Genomic DNA, 14,293 nt, shown 5'->3' on the forward strand with positions numbered 1-14,293 from the left:
TTTTTTTTTTTTTTTTGGAGATAAGGTTTTGTCATATTGCCTTGGCTGGTCTTGAACTTGTGGGCTCAAGCAATCCCCCCACCTCAGCCTCCCAAAGTTCTGGGATTACAATAAATAAAGCCACAGAGACATTCCCTTAGGTTCTAGTTTCCTCATCTGTAAAACAAGGGCATTGTACTAGCCTCATTCAAACTATTTTGAAAGCACCAGGCATGTGCCATTTATTTTTAGGATCTCCTTGTTGGCAGGTACTTAATGTACAAATAGCATAGTGCTTGGAGGCAGATGTTCTGGCCTCAAACCTGGGCTTGCCACATACCAGTCCCTGAACTTGTACTTTCATTCCTCAGTTATAAGAGGGAGGGAATAACAAAATCCACACCTCAGAGGAGTATCGTGAAGATTAAAAAAAATAAAGAACATCAAGATTCTTTGTATGAGAATAAAGTGACACTCACATAATTGTTGTTAAAGAGAAAATCACTTGGGAGAACATGCACAACCAAAGAAGGATGTCACGAGCCGGGAACAGGAAGCATATTTGGAAGCGAAGGAGCACTGGAGTGCTGCATGAATGAAGGCTTAGATTTTCAGGCGAGGTGCATACAGCAATCGTGGTTGCCATCCGTCATTCCCTCTGGTCTGTGCTCACAGCCTGATGTGCTAGGTCTTATTCCCCCAACTCCCCACGTAGGAGCCTCACCTTGCAGAAGAGGAAACTGAGGCCCAGAAAGGCTGTCCCTTCACAGCCATCCAGAGGCCAACCTAATCCACCTTGACTCCAATCCCAAATGCCTCCTACTGTTTAAAATTAGCACGGCTGGATCATGCCTGCAATTATAGTGCTCTGGGAGGCCAAGGCATGAGGATTGCTTGAGGCCAGGAGCTTGAGACAAGACTGGGCAACACAGGGAGACCCCCGTCTCTACAAAAAAATTTAAAAAGTAGCCTGGCATGATGGCGTATGCCTATGGTCCCAGCTACTCCAGAGGCTGAGGCAGGAGGATCGCTTTAGCCCAGGAGTTTGAGGCTGCAATGAGCTAGGATCATGCTACTGTATTCCAGCCTGGGTGATAGAGTGAGACCCTGTCTCTACAAAATACAGTAAAATTAGTAAGGCAGACCAGGCTACCACCCCTTAGCTAACACTCTCAGCTGGAAAAATTAAGAGGTCTTAGACTTCTGGGTGCTTGTCAGAACAGGATGTTCCCTGCCTTGAGCGCTTCCCCATAGCCCTCCAGTGCCCATACTCTGTGGCTGGACAGGACTTCTGTAAACTGAGCTGCGCATGGCCCTCACTTTCCCCTGGGGTTCCTTTGGCAGAAGCATTCTTCCCCTGGATGGGGGGACGTGAGGCTTAGTGAAAGTACGAGGATGGAATTCCTAGAACTGCTGTTCCCATTCCAGGGAGAGGGAGAGCATTTCACAACAGGGCCGGGGTGGGGGAGGTTCAAATGCTTGTGCTCAGATCCAAGCCAACAGCCAGTGAGCAAAACACCCTGGACAATCTGAACTCCAGGTCTGAGCAGCAGCTCCCTGTCAACCTGGAGGTAAATATGCCGACACGCCAGAATCTCGGTCTTCCCTCCCTCCTCGTCACACAGTCCAGGGAGGAATCGCATGTATCTGGGTGGCTTTTCTGGCTGGATGGTCTATTTGACAAGCAGGACAGAACTGCCAGGGGGAAGTCTTGGTGAGAGAGGCAGAACACACTCAGTCCAAGACTCTTCTTTACCTCTACCCCCCAACCACCCACCTCCACAAAGAGAACCAAGATCCCAACATTTCTCAGGGGCCAGGGGTCTTATGAAGCTGCTGGATACCAGATGGGGACGATCGGCAGCCTCTCCCTCTGAGGCTCTGGCATGGGAGGGAATAGGTCAGTTTCTTTGAAAATTGGCTTCAGGCTGGGCGCGGTGGTTCACGCCTGTAATCCCAGCACTTTGGGAGGCCAAGGCAGGTGGATCACCTGAGGTCAGGAGTTCAAGACCAGCCTGGCCAACATAGTGAAACCCCATCTCTACTAAAAATACAAAAATTAGCCGGGTGTGGTGGTGTGCACCTGTGGTCCCACCTACTCAGGAGGCTGAGGCAGGAGAATCGCTTGAACCTGGGAGGCGGAGGTTGCAGTGAGCCAAGATCGCACCACTACACTCTAGCCTGGGCAACAGAGCAAGCCTCTGTCTCAAAAAACAAAAAGCAACAGAAAAAAAGAAAAGAAAATTGACTTTGACAGAGACTTTCAGAACAAAATAGCTGAGCTAATTATTCTGATTGCTGGCCAAGCTCCTCCCCTTCCTTAATCGCCTCCCAAACACTTCAAATGTACCCTATAGGTAAAGCTGCCTCTGAAATTCATTACCAATAGGGAATGCCCTTCTGAAATGCCTCCCATTAGAAACAGCAGTTCCTGCTGTCCCAGTTGGAAAGGGGAACGGCCCTGTTATAAGCTGAATAGTTGAATAGCATCTCTCCCAAAAACTTTTGTGTGTGTGTGTGAGATGGGGTCTCACTCTGTCATCCAGACTGGAGTTCAGTGGCATGATTTTAGGTCACTGCAGCCTCCACCTCCCCAGTTCCAGAGATTCTCCTGCCTCAGCCTCCTCCTGGTAGCTGAGATTACAGGCACCCACCACCATGCCTGGGTAATTTTTTGTATTTTCAGTAGAGACAGAGTTTTGCCATGTTGGCCAGGCTGGTCTTGAACTCCTGACCTCAAGTGATCCACCTGCCTTGACCTCCCAAAGTGCTGGGATTACAGGCATGAGCCACCATGCTCGGCCTGCCCCCAAAACTCTTATGTGGAAGCCCAACCCCAGTACCTCGGAATGTAACTAACTGTATTCGAAGATAGAGTCTTTAAAGGGATAATTAAATTAAAATGAGGCTGTTAGGGTGGAGCCCTAATCCAATCTGACTGAGGTCCTTGAGAAGAGATTTGGATGCAGACAGAGGAAGGCCCATGTGCAGACACAGGGAGAAGGTGGCCATCTGCAAGCCAAGGAGAAGGGCCTCAGAACCCAGCCTTGCTGGCACTTTGATCTTGGACTTCCAGCCTCCAGAACTGGGAGAGAATTCATTTTGTTTAAAGCACCCAATCCGTGCTATTTTGTTATGGCAGCCATAGTAAACTAATGCAGGCCCGCTCTACCCTTGTGTCCAGTAGGGCAGAAGAGAGAAATCTGTTTACACCACACACTCACATACACACTCCTTCAGGCAAGAGACCTCCACATTGTCCACTTCCAAACCAAAGGGAGTACTGAGCCCGACTGCACCCTCTGCTATTCTCATTCCTGCCTGGTGTTGTACTGCTGGGCACAGACATATGAGTCTATCCTATTGCAGGGAGTGCTGGGTCCGGCAGGGCAGGTGTGGGCTCCCCTGAAGAGTGTTGCCAAAGCCTGGCCTGCAGGACGCTTGGAGGGGGAAGAGGAGATGGTTTGGGTGGTGGCCTGCAATGAAGGCACAACACGAAGAGTAATACATTGCTTAGTAATACATCATGGCCACCTATGTCACCTATGTGGTTTGCTTTTTTTTTTTTTTTTTCCCTGGGACAGGGTCTCACTCTGTTACATAGGCTGGAGTGCAGTGGCATGATCACAGCTCACCGTAACCTCAAATTCCTGGGCTCCAGAGAGCCTGCTACCTCAGCTTCCCAAGTAACTAGGACTACAGGTGCATGCCACGACACCTGGCTAGTTTTTAAATTTTTTTGTAAAGACAGGGTCTCACTATTTGCCCAAGTTGGTCTTGAACTCCTGGCCTCAAGCAATCCACCCACCTTGGCTTCCCACAGTGCTGGGATTACAGGCATGAATTACTGCACCTGACCTTGTGTGGTTTGCTTTGTGGAGGTGATCATAAGGCCGTGAGAACAGGGTATGGGATCTATGAGTCAGTACCTTCAGGAAGGTGTCCTTTGTTCTTTAACCCTGATTCACACGGTTGTGATTCCATTCGGCTTCTGTACCTGGTCCTGGCTCTGCTGGCCACACATCAGGATGGGCAGCACCTTCCCTCTAAGACCCATGCTTTGAGGTCTGGCCCTCGTGGAGGATTATCGAAAATGTGGCTCCTACCACTCCTCCCATTCCTGTTTGCACATGTAGCTTCTCTCATTAAAAGGCATGTATTTCCTGCCAGGCATCGTGGCTCACGCCTGTAATCCCAGTGCTTTGGGAAGCCAAGGTAGGCAGATTGCCTGAGGTTAGAAGTTCGAGACCAGCCTGGCCAACATGGTGAAACCCCGTCTCTACTAAAAATACAAAAATTAGCCAGGAGTGGTGGCAGGCGCCTGTAATCCCCACTACTTGGGAGGCTGAGGCAAGAGAATCACTTGAACCGGGAGGTGGAGGTTGCAGTGAGCTGAGATTGTGCCACTGCACTCTGGCCTGGGCGACAGAGCCAGATTCTGTCAAACAAACAAGCAAACAAAAAAGGCCAGGTGCAATGGCTCATGCCTGTAATCCCAGCACTTTGGGAGGCCGAGGTGGGTGGATCACTTGAGCTCAGGAGTTCAAGACCAGCCTGGACAACATGGTAAAACCCTGTCTCTACTAAAAATACAAAAATTAGCTGGGTATGGTGGTGCCTGCTTGTAATCCCAGCTACTCAGGCAACAGAGGGAGACTCCATCTTTAAACAACAACAACAACAACAAAAGGCATTTTTTTCTCCTTTCCCTGAATCTGGACTGGCCCTGTGACTTGCTTTGACCAATAGAATACTTGGTAAGTGATGTTATGGGACTTCTGAGCCTAGGCCTTAAGTGGCCTTGGAAACTACCATGTAAATAAAATTCAAGCTAGACTACTGAGTGATCGGAATGTTGGGAGACCAAGAGGATAGAGAGAACTCCCAGGCTTCCAGCTGTCCCCAGCAATGCCCCAGATGTATAGGTAAGACCATCTTGGAGCTTCTACCCCAGGACAATCTAGCCATCAACTGTATGCAGCAATACAAATAAGCTCAGCAAGATCTGCAAATAATCCAACCAACCCAAAGGATAGAGAGCAATAACAAATTGCTGCTGCTTAGTTACTGTTTAGGGATGGCTTGTTATACACTGCACTCCACCCAGGGTGACAGAGCAAGACTCAATAGCTGATACAACCATTTTCACCAAGTGTCCCTAGGCAGCTAAGAAGCCCTGCTCCTCTGGGCCTAGTATCTGAGCTCTCTTAATGAGCTTTCATGGGCATAACCATTAGATTACAAGGCGCCCTGTGCTGCCCATGCCTAAATGCCAGTGGGCAGCAGTTATCTACTCTTGCCTTGTCAGCAATGCCGGATGCAAACAGGTAAATAAAGAGCATCAGTCCCAGTGTCTGAGACCCTGACCCCAATACTGACTTGTTCAGTATAAGAAAAAGTCACCAGGTGCAGTGGCTCACATCTGTAATCCCAATGCTTTGGGAGGTTGAGGCAGGAGGAGTGCTTGAGGCCACGAGTTCAAGACCAGCCTGGGCAACCCGGCTGCCCAGGGTTGGCAGAAATGAGAGACCTCATCTCTACAAAAAATAAAAATTAGCCAGGTGTGGTAGTGTGTGCCTGTGCTCCCAGCTACTCGGGAAGCTGAGGCAGGAAGACTGCTTGAGTCGAGGAGCTCAAAGTTAGTGAGCAGTGATTGCGCCACTGCACTTCAGCCCATAAGCACTCCAGCCTGGGCCACAGAGGTGAGGCCCTATCTGTAAAAAGTTTTTTGTTTTTGTTTTAAAAGAAAAGGTCACATCCACTCCCCGTTCGGTAATATTGGGAAAAGTAATATCATCGATACTGTTTAATACAAATGTTCCTTGACTTAAAATGAAGTATGTCCCAATAAATCCACCATACGTAGAAAATATCATAAGTCAAAAATGCATTTAGGGCCAGGAGCGGTGGCTCACGCCTATAATTCCAGCACTTTGGGAGGCTGAGGCAGGCAGATCACTTGAGGTCAGGAGTTCGAGACCAGCCTGACCAACATGATGAAACCCCATCTCTATTAAAAATACAAAATTAGTTGGGTGTGGTGGCATATGCCTATAATCCCAGCTACTTGGAAAGCTGAGGCAGGAGAATGGCTTGAACCTGGGAGGCAGAGGTTGCAGTGAGCAGAGATTGCACCACTGCACTCTAGCCTGGGCGACAGAGTGACACTCTGTCTCAAAAAAAAAAAAAAAGCATTTAGTACACGTAACTGACTGAACATTATACCTTAGCCTTCCCTACCTTAAATGTGCTCAGAACACTTACATTAGCCTACAGCTGGACAAAGTATCTGGCAACTCAGCACACTATAGACTCTATAGCGGGCTGTCCAATCTTCTGGCTTCCCTGGGCCACACTGGAAGAAGAATTGTCTTGGACCACACGTAAAATACACTAACACTGGCTGGGCGCGGTGGCTCACACCTGTAATCCCAGTACTTTGGGAGGACGAGGCGGGCAGATCACCTGAGGCCGGGAGTTCGAGACCAGCCTAACCAACATGGAGAAACACCGTCTCTACCAAAAATACAAAATTAGCTGGGCATGGTTGCACATGCCTGTAATCCCAGCTACTTGGGAGGCTGAGGCAGAAGGATCACTTGAACCCAGGAGGCGGAGGTTGCAGTGAGCCAAGATTGCGCCATTGCACTCCAGCTGAGCTTTAAAAAAAAAAAAGACATTTCATAATGTTTTAAGGAAGTTTACGGACTTGTATTGGGCCTCATTCAAAGCTGTCCAGGGTGCATGTTGCCCAAGGGCCTCGGGTTGGACAAGCTTGTGACTGGCCATTTGTCCTCATGTTTGTGGGGCTAAATGGGAGCTGCAGCTCACTGTCCCAGCCGAGTGTCTTGAGAGTATGTACCTCATATCGCTGGCCCAGAAACTGATCAAAATTCACAACTCAATGTACAATTTCTAGGCTGGGCGTGGTGGCACACACCTGTAGTCCCAGCTACTTGGGAGGCTGGGGTGGGAGGACTGCTTGAGCCTGAGAGACGGAGATTGCAGTGAGCCGAAATCATGCCTGTGCACTCTAACATGGGTAACAGAATAAGACTCTGTCTTAAAAACAATTTTAAAAAGTACAATTTCTACTGAACACATATCACTTTCACACCATCGTAAGGTCAAAAATTGTAGTCGCACCATCATAATCGGGGATCATCTGTATGAGGGTAAGTAGGAGGGTTCAGAGAAAGTTATTCTCTGGCCGGTCCAGTGGTTCATGCGTGTAATCCCAGTGTTTTGGGAGGCTGAGGCGGTGGATCTCTTGAGCCCAGGAGTTCCAGACTAGCCTGGGCAACATGACAAAACTCTGTCTCTACTACATATTTAAAGATTAGCCAGGCTTGGTGGCGTGTGCCTGTAGTCCCAGCTACTGGGGAGGCTGAGGCAAAAGGATCAGCTGAGCTCAGGGGGTTGAGGCTGCAGTGAGCCATGATCATGCCACTGTACTCCAACCTGCAACAGTGTAAGACTTTGTCTCATAAAACAAACAAACAAACAAAAAACAGACAACAACAATATCAAAACAGAGAAAGTTTCTGCCCCTGGGACATTCTGAGATAAACACTTAGACCCTGCAACTGAAAGGACAGAAAAGGAAATTTAAACATCATCATTAAGCCAGCGGAGACCGAGGCCTGATGGTAAGAAAACTAGGTTATCCTGACCAGGCACGGAGGCTCACGCCTGGAATCCCAGCACTCTGGGAGGTCGAGGCGGGCGGATCACAAGGTCAGGAGATCGAGACCAGCCTGGCCAACATGGTGAAACCCTGTCTCCACTAAAAATACAAAAATTAGCTGGGCGTGGTGGCGTGTGCTTGTAATCCCAGCTACTCAGAAAGTGAGGCAGGAGAATCACTTGAACCAGGGAGTTGATTGCAGTGAGCTGAGATCATGCCACTACACTCCAGCCTGGGCGACAGAGCAAGACTCCGTCTAAAAAGAAATAAATAAATAAAATAAGAGAACTAGGTTATCCTGAGGGGAACACTTTCATTCCAGCATTCTTTTCAACTCTTCACCTTCCGGACATTAGACCTGGCATTAGGTCATGTGAATACAAAGATGAGTGAGACTGCTCTGAAAAAATTTCCTGGCTAACCTAGCTAGGGAACAAACACGTAAACAAATAAGTGTGATTCATTCGCTATGAATCATAAGGGAGAGAGACCCCAGGCATGGGTCTAAGTCAGACCAGAAAGAAACAGGTTTTTCATGGGTTTGTTGGCACAGGCAAGAATGTATGTGCACAATTGAACATTTTTTCTTCAAAAACTCACCTTGGAAAGCAATGTTCCTTTTTTTTCAATATTGCTGTGCCTTCCCAGGCCAGGCACGGTGAAGCATGCCTGTAATCCCAGAACGTTGGGAGGCCAAGGTGGGTGGATTACTTGAGTTCAGGAGTTTGAGACCAGCCTGGGCAACATGGTGAAATCCCAGCTCTACCAAAAAATACAAAAATTAGCCGGGCATGGTGGTGCACGCCTGTAGTCACAGCTACTTGGCAGGCTGAGATGGGAGGATCACTTGAGTCCAGGAGGTTGAGGCTGCAACTGCACTCCAGCCTGGGTGACAAAGTGAGACCCTGTCTCAAATTAAAAAAAAAAAAAAAAAAAAAAAAAGAAACAATATTGCTGTGCCTTCCTAACTCATCTTCCAGAACATCAAAATAAAGGTCTATATGAGAAAACGCCTCGCTACTTTATGTCAATGGATAAATACAGTACTGCTCTACTGACCACTTTTCCTCAGATTTGGCAATGAAGGACTTTTTCGCTCTTTTAGGAAGAAAAAAAAATCAAACTCTCTCTCTCTTGTTTCTTTTTTTTTGAGACGGAGTTTCACTCTTGTCACCCAGAATCATTCGAGCGAGTCTCACGCCTTAACCTCCTGAGTAGCTGGGATTACAAGCGCCCATGCCAGGGCTGGCTAATTTTTTTTGTTTGTTTTTTTTAGTAGAGATGGGGTTTCACCATGTTGGCCAAGCTGGTCTTGAACTTCTGACCTCAGGAGATCTGCTCGGCGTCCCAAGGTGTGAGCCATTGCACCTGGCCTCTCCTTTCAAATAATAAAAAAAACTAGAGGGTCAGATTCAGAAACAAAGCATGACCCTGTCTCTACAAAAATAAATAGCCGGGTGTGTGGTCCCAGCTACCCGGGAGGCCGAGGCAGGAGAATTGCTTGAACCCAGGAGGTGGAAGCTGCAGTGAGCCGAGATAGTGCTACTGCACTCCAGCCTGGTGACAGAAGGAGACTCTGCCTCAAAAATAAAATAAAATAATCTCAGCACTTTGGGAGGCCGAGGCGGGTGGATCACGAGGTCACGAGTTCGAGACCAGCCTGGCCAACATGGTGAAACCCCGTCTCTACTAAAAATACAAAAAATTAGCCAGGTGTGGTAGCACGCCTGTAAACCCAGATACTTGGGAGGCTGAGGCAGGAGAATTGCTTGAACCCAGGAAGTGGAGGTTGCAGTGAGCCAAGATCGCATCATTGCACTCCAGCCTGGGCGACAGAGCAAGACTCCATCTCAAGGAACAAACAAATAATAAATAAATACATAAAAAATGAGCTGGGCATGGTGGCATGTGCCTGTCATCCCAGCTACCGGGGAGACTGAGGCAGGAGAATCAGCCTGAACCTGGCAGGCAGAGGTTGCAGTGAGCTGAGATCACGCCACTGCAGTCTAGCCTGGGTGACAGAATGAGACTGCCTCAAAAATAAAATAAAATAATAATAATAATAATAAGGCTGGGTGTGGTGGCTCAGGCCTGTAATTGTAGCACTTTGGGAGGCTGAGGTGGGTGGATCACCTGAGGTCAGGAGTTTGAGACCAGCCTGACTAACAAGATGAAACCCTGCCTCTAATAAAAATACAAAAATTAGCCATGTGTGGTGGCAGATGCCTATAATCCCAGCTACTTGGGAGGCTGAGGCAGGAGAATCGCTTGAACCCAGGAGGCAGAGGTTGCAGTGAGCCGAGATCGCACCACTGCATCCTACGCTCCAGCCTGGGTAACAAGAGCGAAACTCCATCTCAAAATAATAATAATAATAATAATGATAATAAAAAGGAGTCTGGGGATTGGTGGGAGTCTGGGGTGCTCTACACCAGGAACCCCCCCACCAAATCTTTAATAAGGGACTCAGTGTGGAATGCTTCCAACACTTTAAAAATTTTATTTATTTAATTTATACTGACAGTCTCATTATGTTGCTCAGGCTGGTCCTGAACTCCTGGCCTCAAGTAATTTTCCTGCTTCAGCCTTCCTAGTAGCTGGGATTACAGGTGCGAGCCACTGCACCCGGCTCCTTCAAACACTTTAAAAGGAAGCTCAGGTAAATGTGAGAAGAGGGTCCATTGTTTCTCCCTCACTGCATTAATGTCCAAGCTCTTTTAACTCATCCTTAATAATAACTTCTTCCCTCTATGTGACTAAGGCCTCAGGACATGGGCTGTGCTCTGGCTTCCGTGCCCAGCCTACGTCCCCCTCTTCCCAGCACTGCCTCTTTCATGTCCAAAGACTTGGGAGCTGCTCCAAGGTAAGCTTCCCGGGCACAGACCTTGTTTGCTTAACCAAACAGGGTGCCATTAACACCTGCAGCCCTACCTGCTCACCTCGGATTCACCTTATCCAGGTATGGGTCTTTGGCACAACTGCCATCCAAGCCTGTATGTAGGCTTCAGAGTCAAACATGCAACACGGAGCTGGGAATGTGGAGATCGATAAGGGAAAGTTTCTTTCTGACCCACTCAAAGGTTCTGCTGGCTAATGGGTTGTTTATGGTGTTGCTGGATATTTCTAAGACTCCAAAGACTCAAATATTCATACATGACACTCCCTTCAGCAAAATTCTCTTAAGTACTCCGGACAGCTAACCTCAGCAGAGCCTCAGTGTGCAAATGGTTAATGACCATGGAAAGCAAACTGGAGGCCGGGTGAGGTGACTCATGCCTATAATCCCAACAGTTTGGGAGGCCGAGGTGGGAGGATTGCTTGAACCCAGGAGTCTGAGGCCAGCCTGGGCAATGCAGAGAGACCCTGCCTCTACAAAAAAACCAAAAAATTAGCAGGGCATGGGGGCACGTGCCTATAGTCCCAGCTACTTGCAAGGCTGAGGCAGGAGGATCACTTGAGCCCAGGAGTTTGAGACTGCAGTGAGCTATGTTCATGTTACTGTACTCCAGCCTGGGTGACACAGTGAGACCCTGTCTCAAAAAAAAAAAAAAAAAAAGGAAAGCAAACTGGAGTCACAGGAATGGAGACAGCGCAACCCAACTCTGCTTCTTTCCCTCCAGGGACAATCACTTGAGGGCCATTCCCAGCAGGAGTGACTGGTGGGCACTTACTCCAGTGGTTCTTCCTGAGAAGCTGACAGTCCCTATAAGTAAGTAGGTGCAGACAGCCATACAGACACTCTATCAAAAGCCTGACTCTCCACACCATGATTTAGAGACGGATGCTGAACCCAACCTCAAGGTTTACCTGGATGGAGTCATCAATTTTTTTTTTTTTTTTTTGCCAGACTCCAGAGATCTGAAAGGTGAGGGGAGTTATGTTCCACTAATTCCTGAGTACTCAGAGTGTGGTATGTGCACCAATCACTGAGAGCTAGTTAGAAATGCTGAATCTAGGCCGGGCATGGTGACTCATGCCTGTAATCCCAGCACTCTGGAAGGCCGAGGCAGGCAGATTAATTGAGGTCAGGAGTTTGAGACCAGCCTGGCCAACACAGTGAAACCCCCGTCTCTGCCAAAAAATACAAAAATTAGCCGGGCATGCGTGGCATGTGCCTGTTGTCCCAGCTATTAGGGAGGCTGAGGTGGGAGGATTGCTTGAATCTGGGAGGTGGAGGTTGCTGTGAGCTGAGATCACGCCAATGCACTCCAGCCTAGGCGACAGAGTGAGACCCTTCTCAAAAAAAAAAAAAAAAAAAGAAAGAAATGCTGAATCTAGTCCCCACCCCCACCTACAGAATCAGAATATGCACTTAAATGAAGCCCCCAGTTATCCTCAAGCACCTGGAAGGTTGAGACACAGTATTCTGCTCTGGAGCAAAAGGGTCCTGCAATGTGACCATTTCAGCTTCTCTGCCCTAGCAGAGGTGGGCTGAGGTGGGCTTTGGAGGAAGAGTTCACACCTTGGCTAATCGAGGCCCACCAGGCTTGCTTGACTTTAGTGGAAGTAAGCTGGGTTTCCCTGGCTTACGGACTGTGAGCTGTACCTGGACGACCCAAAGAGTGAGCTGGCTTGAGGCTCCTGGCACTGCTAGCTTCTTCCAGTGATCTCAGAAACATGCTATGCACTGATGCAGAAGCCCCTTCCCTACTCCCCCTACTGCTAAAGACCTTCAAAAGGAGGGGGATTTGCTGTGGTCTGTCAGCCCCCTGCCTACTCCCCACTTCCCAACCCAAAGTGAAAAGTGGATTCGAAGTTCATATATTTTATGTTTATTATTTATTTTAGAGACAGGGTCTCACTCTGTCACCCAGGCTGGAATGCAGTGGCCAATCATAGCTCACTACAGCCTCCAACTCCTGGGCTCAAGCGACCCTCTGGCCTCAGCCTCTGTAGTAGCTAGGACATCTTTTTTTTTTTTTTTTTTTTTTTTGTAGAGATGGAGTCTCACTATGTTGCCCAGGCTGGTCTTGAACTCCTGGCCTCAAGCAATTCTCCTGCCTCGACTCCCCAAAATGCTGAGATTACAGGTGTGAACCTTGGTACCTGGGCCAGAAGTGCCTATAAACAGTATCTGTGGCTTCCAATTTGACCCAACAATCCAGCAATAAAAGGTGCAAAAAAGGGCTACCTGTGCCCTCAGGCCAGCCTCAGGGCCCACCCTGAACAAATCCAGCAGACGTTTACACCCTCCGTTGAAAGAAGTCCAAAATTGTCAGAATTGTCCTGGTAGACCATTGTGACAGGGACAAAGGAGAACAGCATGAACTACAAAAGACCCAGCAAGGGAAAGAGGATGAGTCGGGAGTGGCAACAAGAGCCCCTGCGAGCTTTTCCTTGGCTCATTTCTAATAGAAAACGAAGCATTCCTCCCTTCTCTGCCTGGTTGCTATTTCTTGTCCAATCTGGGAAAACGGTGTGACAATGGGCAATAGACACGTGTTCAAGCTCTGGAGCCTCAATGCCGGGCTCTGTAGAATAAGGCAGCAGGGCTGGACAAGATCCCTAACCATTCTAACAGCGTATGTTTTGGATCAAATAGCTGAGGACCTCGGATCCGGCCGTGCACGCTGCTGGTAGGACAGCTGCCTGAGAAAATAAGCATGTGGCCTCTGCCCGCCACCGAGTGAAGCGCCAGGATCTGTCGCGCTTTTGAGTAGTTTGGAAAGCAGCGTGGAGAGTGAAGGGAGAGAAGTCAAAGGGGTGGGGGCAGTGCGAGGATGGGAGGGGAGTGGAGAGCCACGAGGATTTGTTTCATCATGCAAACAGGCGCGTAGGTTTCATCAGCGTCTGTGCGCTGGGGCTCCCGGGCTGGGAGGGAATGCCAGGCTCCTGAGGGCAGCCTGAGGCTGCTCCCCCTACCCGTGCCAGCTCAGCTTCCTCTTCCTCATCCTCTCCCAGGGAGGTCACACGGTGCCTCCTCCTCTCCCCGGACACGTTTTTTTCTGCACAGCCCTGCCCGTGGCGCCAGGCCCCCCCGCGGAGATCCCACTCGCGTAAATGGGGAAACGTGCCACAGGTGCCCGGGAGGCTCTGCTGGAGCAGGCGAGCACCCTCCAATTCCAAACCTCCGTCAGAGCGCGCGTGTGTAACGCAAAACTAGGGGTGCTTCGGCAAGGAAAAAGGGCCCTGCAGGAATCATTTATCCCAACAGATAATACCCATTCCATAAAAACACCAGGCCAGGCCTCTCCTGGATCGTGGGCCACCCTGACTCCGCCCTATCCTGCCTCGGGAGCGCCCCCAACACCCACAAGGGGCAGCACAGCTCGGCATGTGGCAGTCCTGGAAGCGTGCGTGTTTGTTAGGTATCAGCTGTCTGACACCTAACAGAAAGAGGAAACGAACGGGGCAGTTTGCAACCTGGGTCTGGACGACGCACTCAGAGGGCAGACGGGCGGCCACTTCCATGACCCTCGCTATCTCCCCGATGCCCCTTCTCCGTTCTTTCCAGTCACAGCGCCCTTGAGCCTGGACACCCGGTCCAATCCGCGATTCCCGATCCTCCCGCCCGCCCAGGAGCCGGCCAGCTGCGTCCCCAAGCCCGCGCCTACCTCCCGGGGTGGTGCTGAAGAGTGTGCCGCCGGGGGTCGTGCTGTAGTCCCCGGGCGGGAGCTGCACGCCGTC

At 49.4% G+C, this 14,293-nt stretch overlaps 1 protein-coding gene across 1 annotated transcript in view; it reads right to left on the bottom strand.

Moving 5' to 3' along the window:
* The window catches only part of EIF4EBP1 (eukaryotic translation initiation factor 4E binding protein 1), a gene marked incomplete at its 5' end in the record, with an annotated part of 30,234 nt that extends 15,941 nt beyond the window's left edge, over nt 1-14,293 (bottom strand). The window contains one exon of the mRNA XM_011960755.1: nt 14,221-14,293. Within this exon, the coding sequence (XP_011816145.1) occupies nt 14,221-14,293 (73 nt within the window). The remainder of the gene's footprint in view (nt 1-14,220) is intronic.

The sequence above is a fragment of the Colobus angolensis genome, unplaced genomic scaffold, assembly GCF_000951035.1.
Source record: "Colobus angolensis palliatus isolate OR3802 unplaced genomic scaffold, Cang.pa_1.0 Scaffold52, whole genome shotgun sequence".
Lineage (NCBI taxonomy): Eukaryota > Metazoa > Chordata > Mammalia > Primates > Cercopithecidae > Colobus > Colobus angolensis.